At 45.1% G+C, this 16584-nt stretch overlaps 1 protein-coding gene across 2 annotated transcripts in view; it reads right to left on the bottom strand.

Annotated features, from left to right (window-relative positions):
* Syne2 (spectrin repeat containing nuclear envelope protein 2) overlaps positions 1-16584 on the bottom strand; it is a 294128-nt gene that overhangs the window by 248644 nt on the left and 28900 nt on the right. The window contains exon 2 of one of the 2 annotated variants that reach the window (XM_026779484.1): positions 3364-3490. In XM_026779484.1, coding sequence (XP_026635285.1) covers positions 3364-3442 — 79 coding nt within the window. In that variant the 5' untranslated portion in view covers positions 3443-3490. Of the gene's footprint in view, positions 1-3363; positions 3491-16584 lie in introns of those variants that run through there. The other variant, XM_026779485.1, reaches the window with a different exon arrangement.

The raw sequence follows: 16584 nt of genomic DNA, 5'->3' as shown, positions 1-16584 counted from the left end.
GGGAGGGTGGGAGGGAGGGAGGGAGGGAGGGTGGTGGGAGGCAGGCTGTCCAGTACTCACTGCTTACCGTTCTGTTCTATGAGTTACCACATTCCTGTACAGATTTCTGCACCAAGGCATGACCAAATTTTCCTCACCTTAAATGAGAGTTTGTCTGTTTTACAACAAAATAAACATTGTGGCCTAATCGGGCCATTCTACTGATTATTCTGTCTCTATTGCCTCTGAGACAGGTTCTGAATGAACAGGAAAGAAAGCACACTTCCTTGTGAACAGCACCCTGCACCCCCACGTTACAGAGGTCTCCTCCTTCTTTAACTGTAAAGTACTAGCAAGCAAAAATCTAAGAGAATACAAGGCCTTTTACATCAGAAAAGAAACCAAATGTTTTTAAAAGTAATTATTATTAGTAAATAAATATTTTAAAAGATATTACTCTTGTCGTATTGTGTACACGTGCCATGACATGCCTATGGAGATCAAAGGACAACTTTACGGAGTCGGTTCTCTCCTTCCAGCTCAACCTGGATGCCAGGGATCAAACTCAGGTCACCAGGCTTGCTCTGCAATTGCCTTTAACCACTGAGCCCTCATGCTGGCCACCCCTCAAATGCTTTACATATTTGCTGCCCAAACAAGTAATAATCCTACTGTGATACCAAAGTTGCCTTCACAACTTGATACATGCAAGTTCCTCCCTTCCCTGCCTTGCCCTCCCTTCATCTGGGTCATTTGGGGCTGGAAGAACCTTCATAAACATGCAAATGACATGGAGCCTAGGCTTGGGACTAGACTCATTCCATGTGTTGTCTTCATCCTGCTTAGACTGGAAAGTCTAGGCAATGTGCATGTATGTTGAGTGTCCCTGGCTAACGTGAACTCATGATGATACCATGATGTCATTCTGCTTCTCCTACCCATGAAGCAAAGCATCAACACAACCCTCTACATCCATCATGCAAGCGAATGATCCAAAGAACACAAGCATCAATTCCCCTTCCTATCTAGCCCATCCTCGTCTCCTATTGAAAAGTAAACCATACACTTCAAAGCACGTTATACAAAATCACACATTTCTCGGTAATTTGTTATTTTAGGCAACCTAGGAACCTGAAATCCCCTATCCACATTCTAGTGCTGTGGATGGAACAAATTTAAAACCAGCCAGGGAAAACCATGAGCCGAATTCCCTCATTTACTTTGTTCTTCAGCAGGCCAGAAGGGTGCAGAGCAAAAGCAAGGAACAGCGCAGTTGCTCACCAGCTGCGGGACTCTAGTGACATCGTCCCGAGCTACAGCATCTCTGTTCACCAGAGATGCAAAGATGTACCTTACAGTAACGTGGGGAGGACCAAGAGGCACTGTATAAAGAACACTGGCAAAAAATAAAAATAATAAAAAAAAAAAACCTGGTAAGTTGGAGGCACTACACAGAACTCAGGAAGCCCATCTGCGGCAAGGAAGTGTTATTAAGTATAATAATCACAAATCTACAAGGTCTCAAAGAGATAAAGGGATAATCGAAGAGGAAGAAGGGCGGGGGCAGCTTGCGGAGAAGGCCAAGGCCAGCTGGCCTTGAGATGGATAAGCTGAACTTCTCCCAGCCTAGAGGGAGCATCCTACACAGAGCACGCGGGAGGGAGGACTACAGTTTCTTAGGCAGATGTGGAGTGAGTTACAGGGAGATGAGGGTGAGGAAAAGGCACCAGGGTAGAGAGAACGTACAGGCCTCACCACGCCTCACCTACATGTGACGAGAAGTCATTGAAGGCAAATAGCAAACAAAAACCAGTAGGCACACTTCTGGTTTACTAGTTTTTGTCTTATATACCATGAAGCCTCTACTAGAGCTGTGCTGTACAAAACTTCTACTCAGAAAAACTTATTAGAAGCAAATAAAAAGTTGTATTTATTGAGTCCCTATTTGTGGCAGGCACCTGCTAAAAGCCCTTCGTGTCACGTGACCCTCCATCTTCAACACAGCTGCAGCTAAAATCTGTATTACGCGGATGAGGGGCTAATGGTCAAAAGACACAGTCTCTCAGCTAAATTCAATGACTACTAAAGAACCAGAGCCAGCGTGAGAAACACCAGGACAGGCAACTTTTTGCAGCCAGTGTCAACAAGAACACTGATCTTTTTCCTTTACATAAAAATTGAATTACGGCTACTTGTGATTATATTATTCAAAAGTACAAAATGAAAGATTTTTAATTTTTATCTCAAAGACTACCTCCCAACAAATAGATATTTCTTACTTTATACAGACTAAAATTGTTCCCTTTTTTGAGGGTCTTGGAGTTTATTTGGAACAGAGTCTACATAAGTAGTTTATGCTAGCCCATAGTCTTCCAGTTTCTGTTTCCTGGGCATCAACTTTACTGGTGTGTGCCTCCATAACCAGAAAACAATATATCTTTTTAAAAATATGATGCAAAGAGATATAGTCTATTCCAATAGATATGAATTTACATCTGAACCCCAAAGACAAGAAGCTAATTATTGAAAGCAGATTCAAAGAGAAAATATTTGAGGCAGGCATGAGGGCACATGCCTCCCAGTACTCAAGAGGAAAAGGTTGGAAGAGCAAACTAGAGAGACTAGCCTGGGCTATATAACAAGACCTTGTCTCCAAAAATAAAATAAACTTAAAAGGAGGGTATCAGAAAGTCATTTTAGAATATTTACCCCTCAAAAAAGAGACTCAAAACCTGCAGTTTTATGAAGCATCTTAATTGGTGCATCATACTGCCCATAACTTTAAGGTTAATTTTAAAAGGAGTTTCATAAATGTTTTTAAGTATTTGCCATAACCTCACTTCTATACTAGCTTGCTACAACACCAAGATTTAAGAACAAAGATGGAAAGTTCACTAGCTAATGAAGCTTTGAAGGGGCAACGGAAATACGGCTAAGCGCAACAGAAAACACTTTCCAGAAAATTGGCTGTGGATGTACATGTGAGATTCCTATCACTGAAAACTCACCCACCAATAACAATACAGTTCCTGCCTATTAGGACAAAATACAGATGCGCGTGTCAAAGCTTGTGTGTGTGTGTGTGTGTGTGTGTGTGTGTGTGTGTATGTGTGTGTCACAAAAAAAGTGGAAACAATGCCAAGCAAACTGTGGTTAGCTTTTAAATTTAGACTGCAAATAAATATACATGTATATAGAAGAAACCAAAGGTAACCAATTCCTTCCAGAATTCCTTGAAAGCAGAGGGCTGAGCTAGAAGGACAGTCTGATACTGCTTTCTAGGCTTCTTCACTTAGTTTTCAAAACCACAGGAGGTGGAGAAACCAACAGGGCCCAGCATGAGAGGAAGGTAAGTTTCCCACTTCCTTCCCACTCTGAATTTACCTTGCAATGAAAAGTGAAGATCGTCAATGCCCAAGGACACCTGTCCGTCTTCCGTGGGAAGCGCAGGGCTTGTGGCCATTCTTTGACTCGGTGGAGATTAGACCACGTCCATCTCAGTTAAGGGGAACTGAAAGTAGAAAGGAATAAAACGTCCATTAGTAACTCTGCAGCTCCACAAGTCTGGTAAACACACAGGAAACGGCAAAAGCCAAATCTGCCTCTCAAAGAGCGAGGGCTCTCGGGGAGGGTTTCCTTAGTACATGAACGGAGTAGCCACACCTTCTTCTTGAATCCTCATCAGGACTGTGCCCTGTGACCTGTTCAGGCGCTCTGGAGCTGCTGGCAGAATGCCAAAAGAACTAGCCTTGTTGGTTCCGTGCAAGATGTGGAAAGGAAGCTATGCCCTTCAGATCCAGAAACACCCGGCAGTGTGGCTGGAGAGAGGAAAGTCAACAGCCACTGCTATCTTTGGCCTTCAGTTCACAAGGGTTTCTCTTTAAAACTTCTGAACTCCCTCGGTTCCTTCTGCATGCCATAAATGTTGCCGCTTACTGGAAACAGTAAGAGCTGAGCCTGCACAGCCCGCAAAGCGAAACTAAAACCATGAATACCCAGAGTGACTGTTTTGAAGAGTGCTACATTATTTTCCCAAGGACTTCTTTTTCTATACTTCTCTCTTAACTCCATCTTGAGTCATTCTTTTCTCGTACTGGAGACTGAAATCGGGTCTGATACATCATCCAAGCATGTATTCTATCACTGAGCCTCCTCTGTCATTGGAGAATTCTCCCAATAAAAGTAATTCACAACCCATAACCCTTTAAAAAACATTGTTTTGTGTACATGGGCATCACTATCAACTTCTGCAGACTGAGAATAAAAGGCGTGTTCTCTCATCCAGATCATCAAATAACCAGAATCAAACTAATCAAACAGGAAACTTATATAGGGTTCTATGAGAAAGGGAGTAAATGAAAAGTTAATGTTAGAATCTGCTATCGGGGCTGGGTGGTGGCGGAGCATAACTTTAAACTCAACACTTGGGAGGCAGAAACGAGCAGATCTGAGATCATGGCCAGCCTGGTCTACAGAGCAAGTTCCATCCAGCCAAGGCTACACAGAGAAACCCTGCCTCGAAACACTACCCCCTCCACACACACACATGCATGCACGAAAGAATCTGCACATTGGAGCTGAGGGTGTAACTCAGGGGCAGAGTTCATCCCTAGAATAAAGTTGATGCCCTGGGCTTAATCACCAAGACTATAAAGAAAGGAGGACTCTGTATATTAAATCAAAATTCTCTAACTTTAATATACATTAGCAATTCCTTATAAGAAAAAAAATGTTGGAGGGAAAACTAAAAACTAAGTTTGAGGCTAACAGCTCGTCAGGCATATTAAATATTAAGCAGACTAAAATATGCAAAGGATAAAAATCATTACACAGTCCCAAACCCTTCCCATCCTTTATTCTCTGGTGTTTATTATCCAAACCCTCCCATCAGTCTCTCTCCCGTGGATCACTACGTTAAAGATTTTACCTAAGACATACACTCTGTTAATAATTAATTTGTTTCTCCTCAATTGAGATCTGTCAGGAACAGCCTGCGGTTACCACGATGCTATGCTGAGTTGGTTCAGACTAACAAAAGGAAACGCTGTTCATTAGCTCACAGGGCCAGGACCCTGATGGCCAAGAAGGAACAGGTTTTCTCAGCCTTGTGAACATAACGAGGCCCTCCACTACCCCTTCCCTTATCCTACAGTTCCCATGGCCCAAGTAGAGACAAAGTGTCATTTCATTCTAACAAGAGGAAACTGAATTCCAAATGAATTCTCTAATGGTGACCACTGTTTCACGCCAGGACTATGTTAAAAGAGGGTGGAAGGAATAATAAGAATAGCACCCGCATTTGTAGCACTTACTATCTGCCTTAAGCATGGGCATTGCTCTAAGCACTTTGAGTCTTCAGCTCTTCATAACAGCTGTATAAAGGACCATAACGTTCCCCTTTGACAAGACAAAGCCTAGACTCATAAATAGGATATAGATTGTCAAAGGACACACAGCTAATAAATAATGGAACCAAGAGTTGAATCCCGCTGGCTGGAGAGGTAACTCAGTAGTGTTTGGCTTGTGTGCATGGAGCCCAGAGTTCAAGCCTCAGCACCCTACCCAATCAAACATGATGGTATGCACCTATAATCCCAGAATAGGTAGAGGCAGGAGAATCAGAAGTTCAAGGTCACTCTTGGCTTACTTAGTGAATTTGAAGCCAGTCTGGGATACAGACCCTGTCTCAAAATCAAAGGAAGTCAGTCCAAAAGCCAAGAATTTTATCGCACACTTGTAGGCCCAAGACTCAAGAGGCAGCAGCATGAGGAACGCAAATTCAAGGCTAGCTTGGGCTGTATAACAAACCCTGAAGTAATAATAACAATAGTAATAACAACTCTGAAGACTAAAGAATTGCAAGTGTTTGATTATTGTCCTAAATACTGTCTTGTTGTGAAATATTACTTTAAATATGTAACGGTATGTTGCATTTATGTTGCACTTGTTTAACTTGGCAAAGATGTGTTACATTTGTTTATGTTGCATTTATATAAAGATGTGTTGCTGCTTTCCCTTGCCTGCCTAAAGTACCTGATAGGCCTAATAAAAAGCTGAAGAGTCAATAGCTAGGCAGTAGAGGGACAGGGGGGGCTGGTAGACAGAGCACACAGGAAGAGAAATCTAGGCTTGAAAGGAGAGAATGAGAGGGGAGATTGAGGGAGAAAAAGAGGCAGCCACCCAGGGGCCAGCCAGCCAGCTGCCAGCCAGTTAGACACAGAGTAGGGCATACAGAAAAAAAGAACAGTAAAAATCCCGAGGCAAAACATAGATGAAGAGAAACAGGTTAATTTAAATTATAAGAGCTAGCTAGGAATAAGCCTAGGAAAAGACTGAGCACTCATAAATAATAATAAGCCTCCATGTCATGATTTGGGAACTGATGGCGGCCCAAAGAAAGGCTGCAACTCTGTCTTAGTACGATGAGTTATCAAACTAGGTGACAGAGCCAGAGAGATGGGTCAGCGGGTTAGAGCTCTCGCCCAAGCCCAACAATCAGTTTCCTTCCAAAACCTCACATGGAGGGAAAAGCCAGCTCCCACTAGCTATCCTCAGACTTCCATTATACCTGCCAGGCTGTGCATGCATCAGTATATGAAAACTCATAGGCATGATTTTAGAAGACATGCTACAGCGGTCACAGGGATGTGACCAAAGATAAGGCCTGATGATTGTCACAACACATACTTCATGACAAACAGTGGGGAACAGATGGCATTTCCGGGGGGGGGATTTACTTGTCACATGGGGCCCATGAGACACTGGGAGCGAGGAGAGAGGAAAGCTTTGAGGGATTTCTCGGGATTTGAATTGAGAAGGCAAACAGAAGGTGTGCGGCCTTGGCTGTGAGTCCCAAGAGTCTGCCTACGAAACTCCCCAGACTCGGCTGCCAGGGGGCTGACTCCCCTGAAGGAGAGCAGGGGGTTGCTTCCTGGGGTGCACGGGAGGTGAGGAGGGCACAGCCTCATCTTTCCTTCCTAGTAAACATGACCACAGCTGTAAGAGAAAGCCAGCGTTATGATTTAAATCCCTGAGACTATTCACAAAAGAGAAAGATGAGCCTTCTTCAGGGACATCATAGAAACTCGGATAAAAAATTAATATCGTGGCATTAAAGTGACTAAGACGGAGCATAAAGCTGTGGAATTCTGTCTTTATGAGTCACGTAAAGCGACAGCCACACTTTCATAAGTAATAGAAGTTATTTTTAAATGACTGTGGCTGCCTATACAATACTACAGCATGTAGTGGTTCTAAAACCTCAAAACGAAAGCGAAGTTCCCCTTTTAAAAGAAGTCTTGATCTTTACTCCGGATTGTGAAAGGCTACAATGTTTTCAACTAAAATCTCGGGAGGCAGAGGCAAGCAGGATCTCTTGAGTTCAAGGCCAGCCTGGTCTACAAAGTGAGTTCTAGGACAGTCAGGGCTGTTAAGCTGAGAAATCCTGTCTCAAAAAAAAACAAAAAAGAAAAAAAAAATGACATGTGAAAAGAAAACCTATTCTTTTTACTCTTTTTCTTTCTTCTTCTTCTTTTGTTTTTTTTTTTTTTGTTTGTTTGTTTTGGTTTGGTTTTTGTTTTCAAGACAGGATTTCTCTGTGTATCTCTGGCTGTCCTGGAATTCCCGCAGTAGACGAGGCTGGCCTCAAACTCACAGAGATCCACCTGATAAATGATAAGACTACTCTCAGCACTCACAGTTATTAAATTGAATCTGTTTACAAGCTCACGATCAAACAATAACGACACATGGGCCATAGAGTTCTTCATCTTTTTCTATCATCTCCGGGGCTAATCAGTTGGTTTTAAGACAGGGTCTCATTATATGTCCCTGTCTGGTCTGGAACTTGCTTTGTTGACCAGGCTAAGCTCAAAGTTGCAGCAATCCTCCTGTCTCTGCCTGTCAAGGGCTGGGATTACAAGCATGCACCATGATACCCAGCCATTTTTTTCCAATCAATATCCTGTCCCTTTAACCTGTAGTCATCATTGGACCAGAAGTAACCGGTCCAAGTTTCCAGAGCTGGTACTTTATTATCTCCTCCCAGATACTTTATTCTCATGGCAACCAGAAGAGACCCGGAGGCTCAACCTATCAATTCACTGCACTCAAGCAGGTCACAGTGTTCAGGTTCAGATGCTGCTGGATTAGGATCTCACAACGAAGTGTCCCTCACCACCCATATCAACAGTACCCCTGTGCCAAAAGGATCCCTGCACCAATAGTACCCCCATACCAACAGTGTCCCTGCACCAACAGTGTCCCTGCACCAACAGTGTCCCTGCATCAACAGTGCCAACAGTGCTCCTGTGCCAACAGTGCCAACAGTGCCCCTGCACCACCCACTTAATCAAGATCAGCGCATCCTGAGGGAGTGCTACCATTTCCCGAGCTGCCTCCTGTTGGCCTTGACCATGGCCCAGACCTCTGAAGAGCTGTAACACTGCTGAAATGATAAGCTTTCTGGAGAGTGGCTGCTGCAATTCTAAAAACACTTGAAACCAAACTTCCAAAATAGGGAGCATTTGCTGACTAGGAGATGCGCCAGAGTATATAGTATTACAAGCTGTGATTGTTTCTTCCTTATGTTTTATATTAGGGGTTGAACCCAGGGTCTTGTGAGCAGCACCACTTAAATCAGCAGAAACGATTAGAAACTGTTCACAACAGTAAGAGAGAGAGAGAAATAAACAGACCTGATAGACGCAATGTGGGGGATCTGCTGAGGTCACAAAAGCTCACACAAATGCTGGATGAGTCCAGGACTCCCCAAAACAGCCAAAATTCAGAGTCAGAAGGTAAAATAATGGCCACAGAGGGCTCAGAGATGTGGGGCTAAGAAGTTAACCATTTCAGCGCCTCAAAACTATTTCAGTGGATAGAGATTCAGTTTTGCAAGACAGGTTGGCTCTAGAGATGGGTGTGGTTGGTGATGGTCACACCAAAAACGAGTATGTGCCTCCCCCACGGCACTCTGCACTGAGAAGGCTATGGCGGTAAACTGTATGTTAATAGACCTCTAAGTGAAGCTTTCCCAAACTATAATCTGTATTGGGAGCTACTAAAAGAGCTGCTCCGGCAAAAGAAGAACGTAAACCAAGAAGGACTGGGGTCTGGAAAACAGAACACCAAGACCGTGAGAAGCAGGCTGGGACTCAACCACAGGGAAAGAAAAGAAAACTCCCAGGATGCACTGGGAGAACCCCAAGAACAGGGACCAGTTGGGGCTGGGGAGGAGGTGGGAGCAGGTGGGAAGGATCACCTGAAGGAATGAAGGAGTCCTCTCCAGAGAAACTGAAGGACTTTGGAGAAGAAACCAGAATCACTGGAGGTGAGGGTCTGAGATCTAACGAGCAGCTCAAAATAGGTTCCACCTTAGCCACTCAGAAACTCTTTTAATTATTTTTAACTGTGGGTGTGTGCTCAAACAGGCAGGCACACAAGTGCAGTCTCCCAGAGCCCAGAGGTGCGGGATGGAGCTGGAGACGAGATACAGGTGGCCAGGTTGTTATGCGCCACGTGGAGTGAGTGCTGGAAACCAGACATGGGTTCTCTTTGAGCAGCAAGCGCCCGCCCTCAACCGCTGAGCCATCTCTCCAGCCCTCCCCCTAGTCCTCTCTCTCCAGTTCTCTCTTGGAAACTTTCTTTTCCTTGCTCTTCCAAGCTTAGTGGTGATAAAGGTTTTTTGTTTGTGATTTTTGAGACAGGGTTTCTCTGCATAACAGCTCTGGCTGTCCTGGAACTTGCTCTGTAGACCAGACTGGCCTCGAACTCAGAGATCTGCCTCTTCCTCCCGAATGCTGAGATTAAAGGCATGTGCCACCATTGCCAGTCTCTCTCTCTTAGAAACTATTAAGAAATGTGTTCCTCCATCCATTCCAGGAAGATTTAACTTTGCAAACATAGATGAAGGAGCCTGGCATAAGGTAGCCTCATCATTTTTCTCGGGAAAACATACAGCAGGGTCATCTCTGGGGAGCAGAGGTAGTAAGGATGGGGTACAGTGCTTGAGAAATGAATAGTGCTCACACCCAGCTACAGTGGGGTACAGGACCCAACAAACCAGAGATGTGAACAGGGCTGGGAAAGCAGCTGCAGGCCAGAGCTGCACAGGCTGCACATGGTCCCAGCAGCAGCCTGAAGCCAGGGTTTGCGCTGGGACCCTGAGCCCAGAAACACCAGTCTCCATCCAGAGCTCAGGGTTTGTGCTGGGACCCTGAGCCCAGACACACCAGCCTCCATCCAAAGCTCAGGGTTTGCGCTGGTACCCTCGGCCCAGAAACACCAGCCTCCATCCAGAGCTCAGGGTTTGCACTGGGACCCTGAGCCCAGACACACCAGTCTCCATCCAGAGCTCAGGGTTTGCGCTGGTACCCTCGGCCCAGAAACACCAGCCTCCATCCAGAGCTCAGGGTTTGTGCTGGGACCCTCAGCCCAGAAACACCAGCCTCCATCCAGAGCTCAGGGTTTGCGCTGGGACCCTCGGCCCAGAAACACCAGCCTCCATCCAGAGCTCAGGGTTTGCGCTGGGACCCTGAGCCCAGACACACCAGCCTCCATCCAGAGTTCAGGGTTTGTGCTGGTACCCTAAGCCCAGAAACACTAGCCTCCACCCAGGGTTGAAGTATGAACATAGTTGTTCTTGACCTAGTAAAATTCTGCCAGCAGAAAAGGTTGCTCTGAAATCCTACATAGATACAAGGACCTCAGTGTTCACGCTAGAACTGTTCAGGGCAGCTAAAGTGGATACAATCTAATCCTGTTGATAGGAGAAGTCTGCAGCTCACCCAGGAAGGCTATTTCACAGCTTAGATGAACAGCCAGCCTCAGAGCTACACAACATATTAAAATCCTCGTGGGGGGGTTAAGGAAAAGGATAGACACACTATAATCACATTTAAATAGTGGATATAAATTTTATTTTTTTACATTTATTTATGGGGGCGTACATGTGGGGGGGGGGGTAAACAGACAGACAACCTAAAGGAGTGAGTTCTCTCCTTCCACCAAGTAGACCTCAGGGTTTAACTCGCGTTAGCAGACTTGGTGGCAAGCTCCTTCACCTGCCAAGGCATTTCAACAGCCCTGCCATCAATTCTAAACTCACGTGTACAGTAAAACAGCAGGGAAGCGATGCCAATCAGAAAGCACAGTGACAAAGGATTCCACTGTAGCTACGCAGTTAACTTCGCTAACATCCAAGCAGAGACTTCCTTGTGGGCGTTAGGTAACACTTCTAATTTTTTCTTTAACGTTGGAATTGAAACAGAATTAACTCCTATCCCTACTTTTTCATGGCCCTAGAAGTCAACTGAGGTTAGAGAGTGGGATGTCATGGCTGAGGGTACTTGAGCAAGAGCCGGAAGGTTTGGCTTTCATTCCAAAGCTTTGCCTCTGACCGCAAGCCTCGCTTGCGCCAGCCTCCACCTCTCAGGTCCTGGTTCTTCAACTGTGACATGAAGATAACATGATATTGTCTGGGCCAGCACACAGACTTCCAGGTTCCTGCCAGAGTCCAATCCAAAGTTCACTGCTACACCCTGGAAAGGCTGGAGTATAAGCCACCCCATTTGCAGTGGAGTGCCTGGAACACTGTCTGGCTGCTTCTGAAGACTGTTCTCCCAGCCACCCAGGAGCTGGATCACGCTTCTGAGAACAGAGCTATTGAAGGGCTTTGCAACAAAGGGGAAAGGCAAGGGGGAGGAAGATAGGGGTTGCTGAACGGTCCACTTCTTCCTGGGTGTATTTTAAGGCAGGGTGGCCATTTCTACTTGTAATGATATCCCCTTAGGGTTTGACAACTTGGAGGAATCTTAGTCCTACGCTATTCTGGGGGGAGAGAAACAAACTAAGGAAGGAAGCGGAGTTCCTCCGTAGATTTGTGGTCAAATTGTTTGGTGGGGCCAGCCTAATGCTTCAGCACAAACTAATTGCGTTTGCTGCCAAACCTGAGGAAATAAGTTTGCTCCCCAGAACCCACAAGGTGGAAGAGAACTGACTCCCACCTCCATGTGTGCACCATAGCACATGTTCACGCATGCCCAGATAAATAAAATGTTTCATGTAAAATGGCTACAATACAACTGGCATGCCTCTAGAGAAGTGGCAGAAATACTTGGGAGATTGTAGAGGCTTTCATCACTGTGAGTAAAACAGTGCTTTCCTCAAATGTCCGTGTAACATAACTATGCCAGTATGGGGGAGCATACAGTTGTGTGTGTGTGTGTGTGTGTGTGTGTGTGTGTGTGTGTGTGTGCTTGATGTGTGAGCATGGCTAATATTGGGTATCTTCTTCGATTGCTATCCACCATACTTTAAAAATATATTTATTCGCCAGGCAGTGGTGATGCACACCTTTAATCTCAGTACTCAGGAGGCAGAGGCGGGTAGATCTCTGTGAGTTCAAGGCCAGCCTGGTCTTCTTCTACAGAGCAATGTCCAGGACAGTGAAGGCTACACAAAGAAACCCTGTCTCAAAGGGAGAAATATATATTTTTATATATATATATATATATATATATATACATATATATATATATTATAAACACATAATTTATTTTGATTATATTTACCCCATCCCACTCAGTCTTCTCTCATTCTCACTAAATTTCTTTCCAGCAAGGTGCGTGCACTCACATGAGAGAGAGAGAGAGAGAGCAGTGCAGTGACAGGCACTTCCACTTTTAGGTGGGAGCTGGCGACTGAACTCAGGTCGTCAAGCCTGCACAGCAAGCACTTCACCAGCCGAGCGGTCTCCCCACCACCACCACCACCACCACCCCCCCCCGCAAGTGTTTTCACACACTTCTGTTGTACAGCCTTTCTCTGCTGATGAAGGATTTATTATCTTGAAAATTCCAAACACCAGTCTCTCCAAGATGTTCAAAAGAAAGAGTTCTAAAATTGAAATGTTTGAAATCAAATAGCAGCCAAAAAAAATATGCTGGCTGTTAAAATGAGAAGCTGCTCGTGAAATACACTATTTCTCTAGGAAAAAAAAAATATTTGCCCACTTTAACGACAGCTGCAAGCATGCCCTCACACTCAGAAATTAGTGTATTATACACAGAGGAGGCACGGTGCCAAGCAACTTCCTTTTGGTCAGCGCTACTGGGAGGGTCCCGACATCCACGCACTTTGTTGGACACAGGCACTGGCTGCTGCAGCACTGGGACCCACTCTTCTGTCACTGTGTCCCTTACACACACACACAATGAGTAATATCAACCTTTTTCAGGGGGGCTTGTCTTATAATGACCCCTGTGGCCCTACGTCATATGTACACAAGAATCAAGGGGACCAAGATATGGCACCCAAAAACTCTCGGGAATAAAGTGAGCTGGAGGCAACAATCAAAACTAGAAAAAGCTCTCAAATCAGAACCTGTTGCCCTTCTATAAAGGAAGCTTAGCTTACAAGGACACTCCCAGGGGTCAGAGAGAGTGCTCAGTAGCTAAGAACACTTGCTGCTCTTTCAGAGGACCTGGGTTCCGTTCCCAGCACCCACATACATGGTGGTTCACAACCATCTGTCACTCCAGGTCCAGGGGACCCAACAGCCTCTTCTGAGTTCTGCTGGCACCAGAAACGCACGTGACACACGCACATTCATGCAGGCAAAACACTCATACATATAAAATAAGATAAACAGACCTTTTAAATTTTCAAAAGGAAAAGGACACATCCAGGTACAAAGTTGACTCCCTTCTCTGTCCCAGAAAGAGGATTCTGTTTGGCCGTAGCCGATGGAGGTTAAACTTCAATTACCAAGCGTATAGAACACATCCATGTTCCCTGCCTGCCTGCCCCCTTTCTCCTCTATGTTCTTTCTTTGCACACACTGTCATCCTTTGGTGAGTAGGCTTCCGAATCTTCACCCACACTTTCATACAGAACGTCTCTGCATATCAAAGGGTATGCAAGCGTTTTTCTCTTGTTAATTTCACCGGTGGAAGGGCAGTCCAAGCTCTCTAGATCCTAGGAGGCCCATGCTCACTGGATCCAAGGTGCAAGCTCACTAGAGGATAGAGGGAGCTTGGTTAACTGAAAAGTTCGCTGAGGGACTGGAAAGATGGGTCTGTGGTTAAGAGCATGTACTGTCCAGCGCCCACGTTAGGTCAGCCAACAGCGTCCTTTAACTCCAAACCCAAGAGGTCCAATGCCTTTGAGCCCCAAGGGCATCTGCACACATATGCTCATACTCCCACACAGACGGACAGCCAATTTAAAATAGTAAGTTTGCTGCCGGATGTGGTGAGGCAAGCCTTTAATCTCAGTGTTCAGGAAACAGAGGCAGGCGGATCTCCATGAATTTGAGGTCAACCTGGTCTATCCAGCAAGTTCTAAGCCAGCCTATGCAGTGGGAGCCTGTCTCAAACAGTTTGTTGGGACAATTTTATTCTAACCTTCAGACATAAAATGGATATTATGAAAGCATGAACCAAATCCACTGCCCGTTGAGAAGTCCTGGTGAGCCAGTATCCACTCATCCATCCATTCGATGAGCAAACACAAGCAAAAAGGCCTCCCTCCCTGCGAGGCTCTGAGACACAGCGCTGAGCTGGGAATCAGCACTGTACGGAGAACAACACTGCCCAGGGACAGACAGAGCAGCAGCTAATCGTGAGGTTCAAAACTATTATTCTGTTCTCAAGACTGCCCTGCTAGACTAGCAGGCTGTGCTAAGTAAAAACGGGGGGGGGGGGCGTGAGAGGGGGGCACTGGCCAGAATAAGGTAACTGGTGACTAGAACCCATTAATTTGAATGGAGGTTTGCTCCCTTTATCCACCACCACAGGGTGAGCGAGGAGAAAAGATAAAAATATTTTACTATATGAGTGGCTTTTTTTCTTTTCTCTTTTTTTTCCCCAGGCGGGCCTCGGACTCAGCCTGCTGGGATTACAGGCATACACCATGCACTGCTTCATGTTCGTATCTCATAAGATAAGAAGTGGGAGGAAAATAAAGCAAACAAAAAATGCAAACAAAAGAGATAAAAAGGCTAGACATAGTTCATATTTATTTTCCATAAAATGATATTGACTTTTTTTTAAAGGGGATTTTTACAGCATATAATGTGTTTATTAAAGTAACTTTTTTAAAAAGAGAGGTGGCTGCTTCTCTGTTTTTTGTATGTCTGGGGATGTGCTATGCAGTATCTGCACATGATCCACACATGAACACAGGCCAGAGGATGACAGAGGTGTCGCCTCTACCCTCATATTTGTCTCATTCCCTTGACGGCAGGCAGCAAACCCAAGCGCTCACTCTTCCTGTCTCTCTCATTCCACAGTACTGGGGTGACAGACACAAGTGACCATGCCTTGCTTTTTACATGGGGCCTCGGGATTTGAGCTCAGGTCCTCTCAACTCCTGAGCCATCACAGCCCTAAAGTAACTTACTTATTAGTGATGTATGTGGCTAAGGGCAGGCAGACCAAGGAGGCCATAGAGGGATGGACAATCAGAGGCTGGAGTTAGAAGCTGCTCCTTTGGCACAGTGCTCAGAACTGAATCTGGGTCCCCTGCAAGAGCAGTAATCATCCCTTCATTCCCGCAAAGTAACCGTAAAGGTTGCAGAAACTGGAAAAAAAAAAAAATGCCTATAGCCTAACCACACAAATGGCACCACGGTTACTATTTCTAAAGAGTTTAGTGAAATTTTCTGTTCTAAGAATTTTCCTTTATTTTTATAAGGTTGTTATTTTATACTGCTGAGTAGTGTTGGCACATGTCTTTAAGCCCAGCACTCAGGAGGCAGAGGCAGAGGCAGAGGCAGAGGCAGAGGCAGAGGCAGAGGCAGAGGCAGAGGCAGAGGCAGGTGGATCTCTGAGTTTGAGGTCAACTTAGTCTACAGAGCAAGTTCTAGGACAGCCTGGGCTACACAGAGAAGCCCTGTCTTGAAAAAAATGTTATTTTATATCACATTTGGGGGAATTTGCTAAATATTAACCATCAACATTTCTGTGTTATTAATCTCAAATACAATTTTAATGTCTCACTAAATCTTGACAGTTCCTAATGATTTGCCTAAGAAAACAAAGGCTGTGTGCTCTTAAGGCATCTCAAAAGAACCAGGAGGATTTGGAAAGGGGCAGTGAGACAGAGACTTACTTTGTAGACCAGGCTAGCCTCAAACTCAGGAGATCCACCCGCCTCTGCCTCCCAATTTCTGGAATTAAAGGTGTGCACCACCATGCTTTGCTCAAAAGGAATTTTGCTTTTAATGCTGTTAATATTTAGCTTTTATTACTAGTCAGTAACTGGCCCAGAAAGCATTCATGCGTATTCAAGACTTTATGTTCCAGACACTGGGCTGGGCGGTCTGCCTCCCCTCACCTGGCTCCTGGCTTCTGTTGGCAGAATACTTGAGCCCAAGTTCCACGGCAGTGGTATCTAACTGTGAAAAGTCAAAAATCCAGGCTCATCCAGGCAAGAAAATGGCATTTAAAATCTTAAAGATGTCTCATCTTCCAAATGAAAAGCACAATCATCATGGGGGGAGGGGACGAGGTTGTTCTTCTTTATCATCAATGTGAGTGTGCGCTGTGTGCATGTGGTACAGGTGTGTGTGTGTGCTGTGTGCATGTGGTACAGGTGTGTGTG

This window comes from Microtus ochrogaster, chromosome 1 (genome assembly GCF_000317375.1).
Source record: "Microtus ochrogaster isolate Prairie Vole_2 chromosome 1, MicOch1.0, whole genome shotgun sequence".
Classification (NCBI taxonomy): Eukaryota; Metazoa; Chordata; class Mammalia; order Rodentia; family Cricetidae; genus Microtus; species Microtus ochrogaster.
Note: the sequence above shows the minus strand (reverse complement) of the source record. Positions and strands in the feature narration are given on the sequence as shown.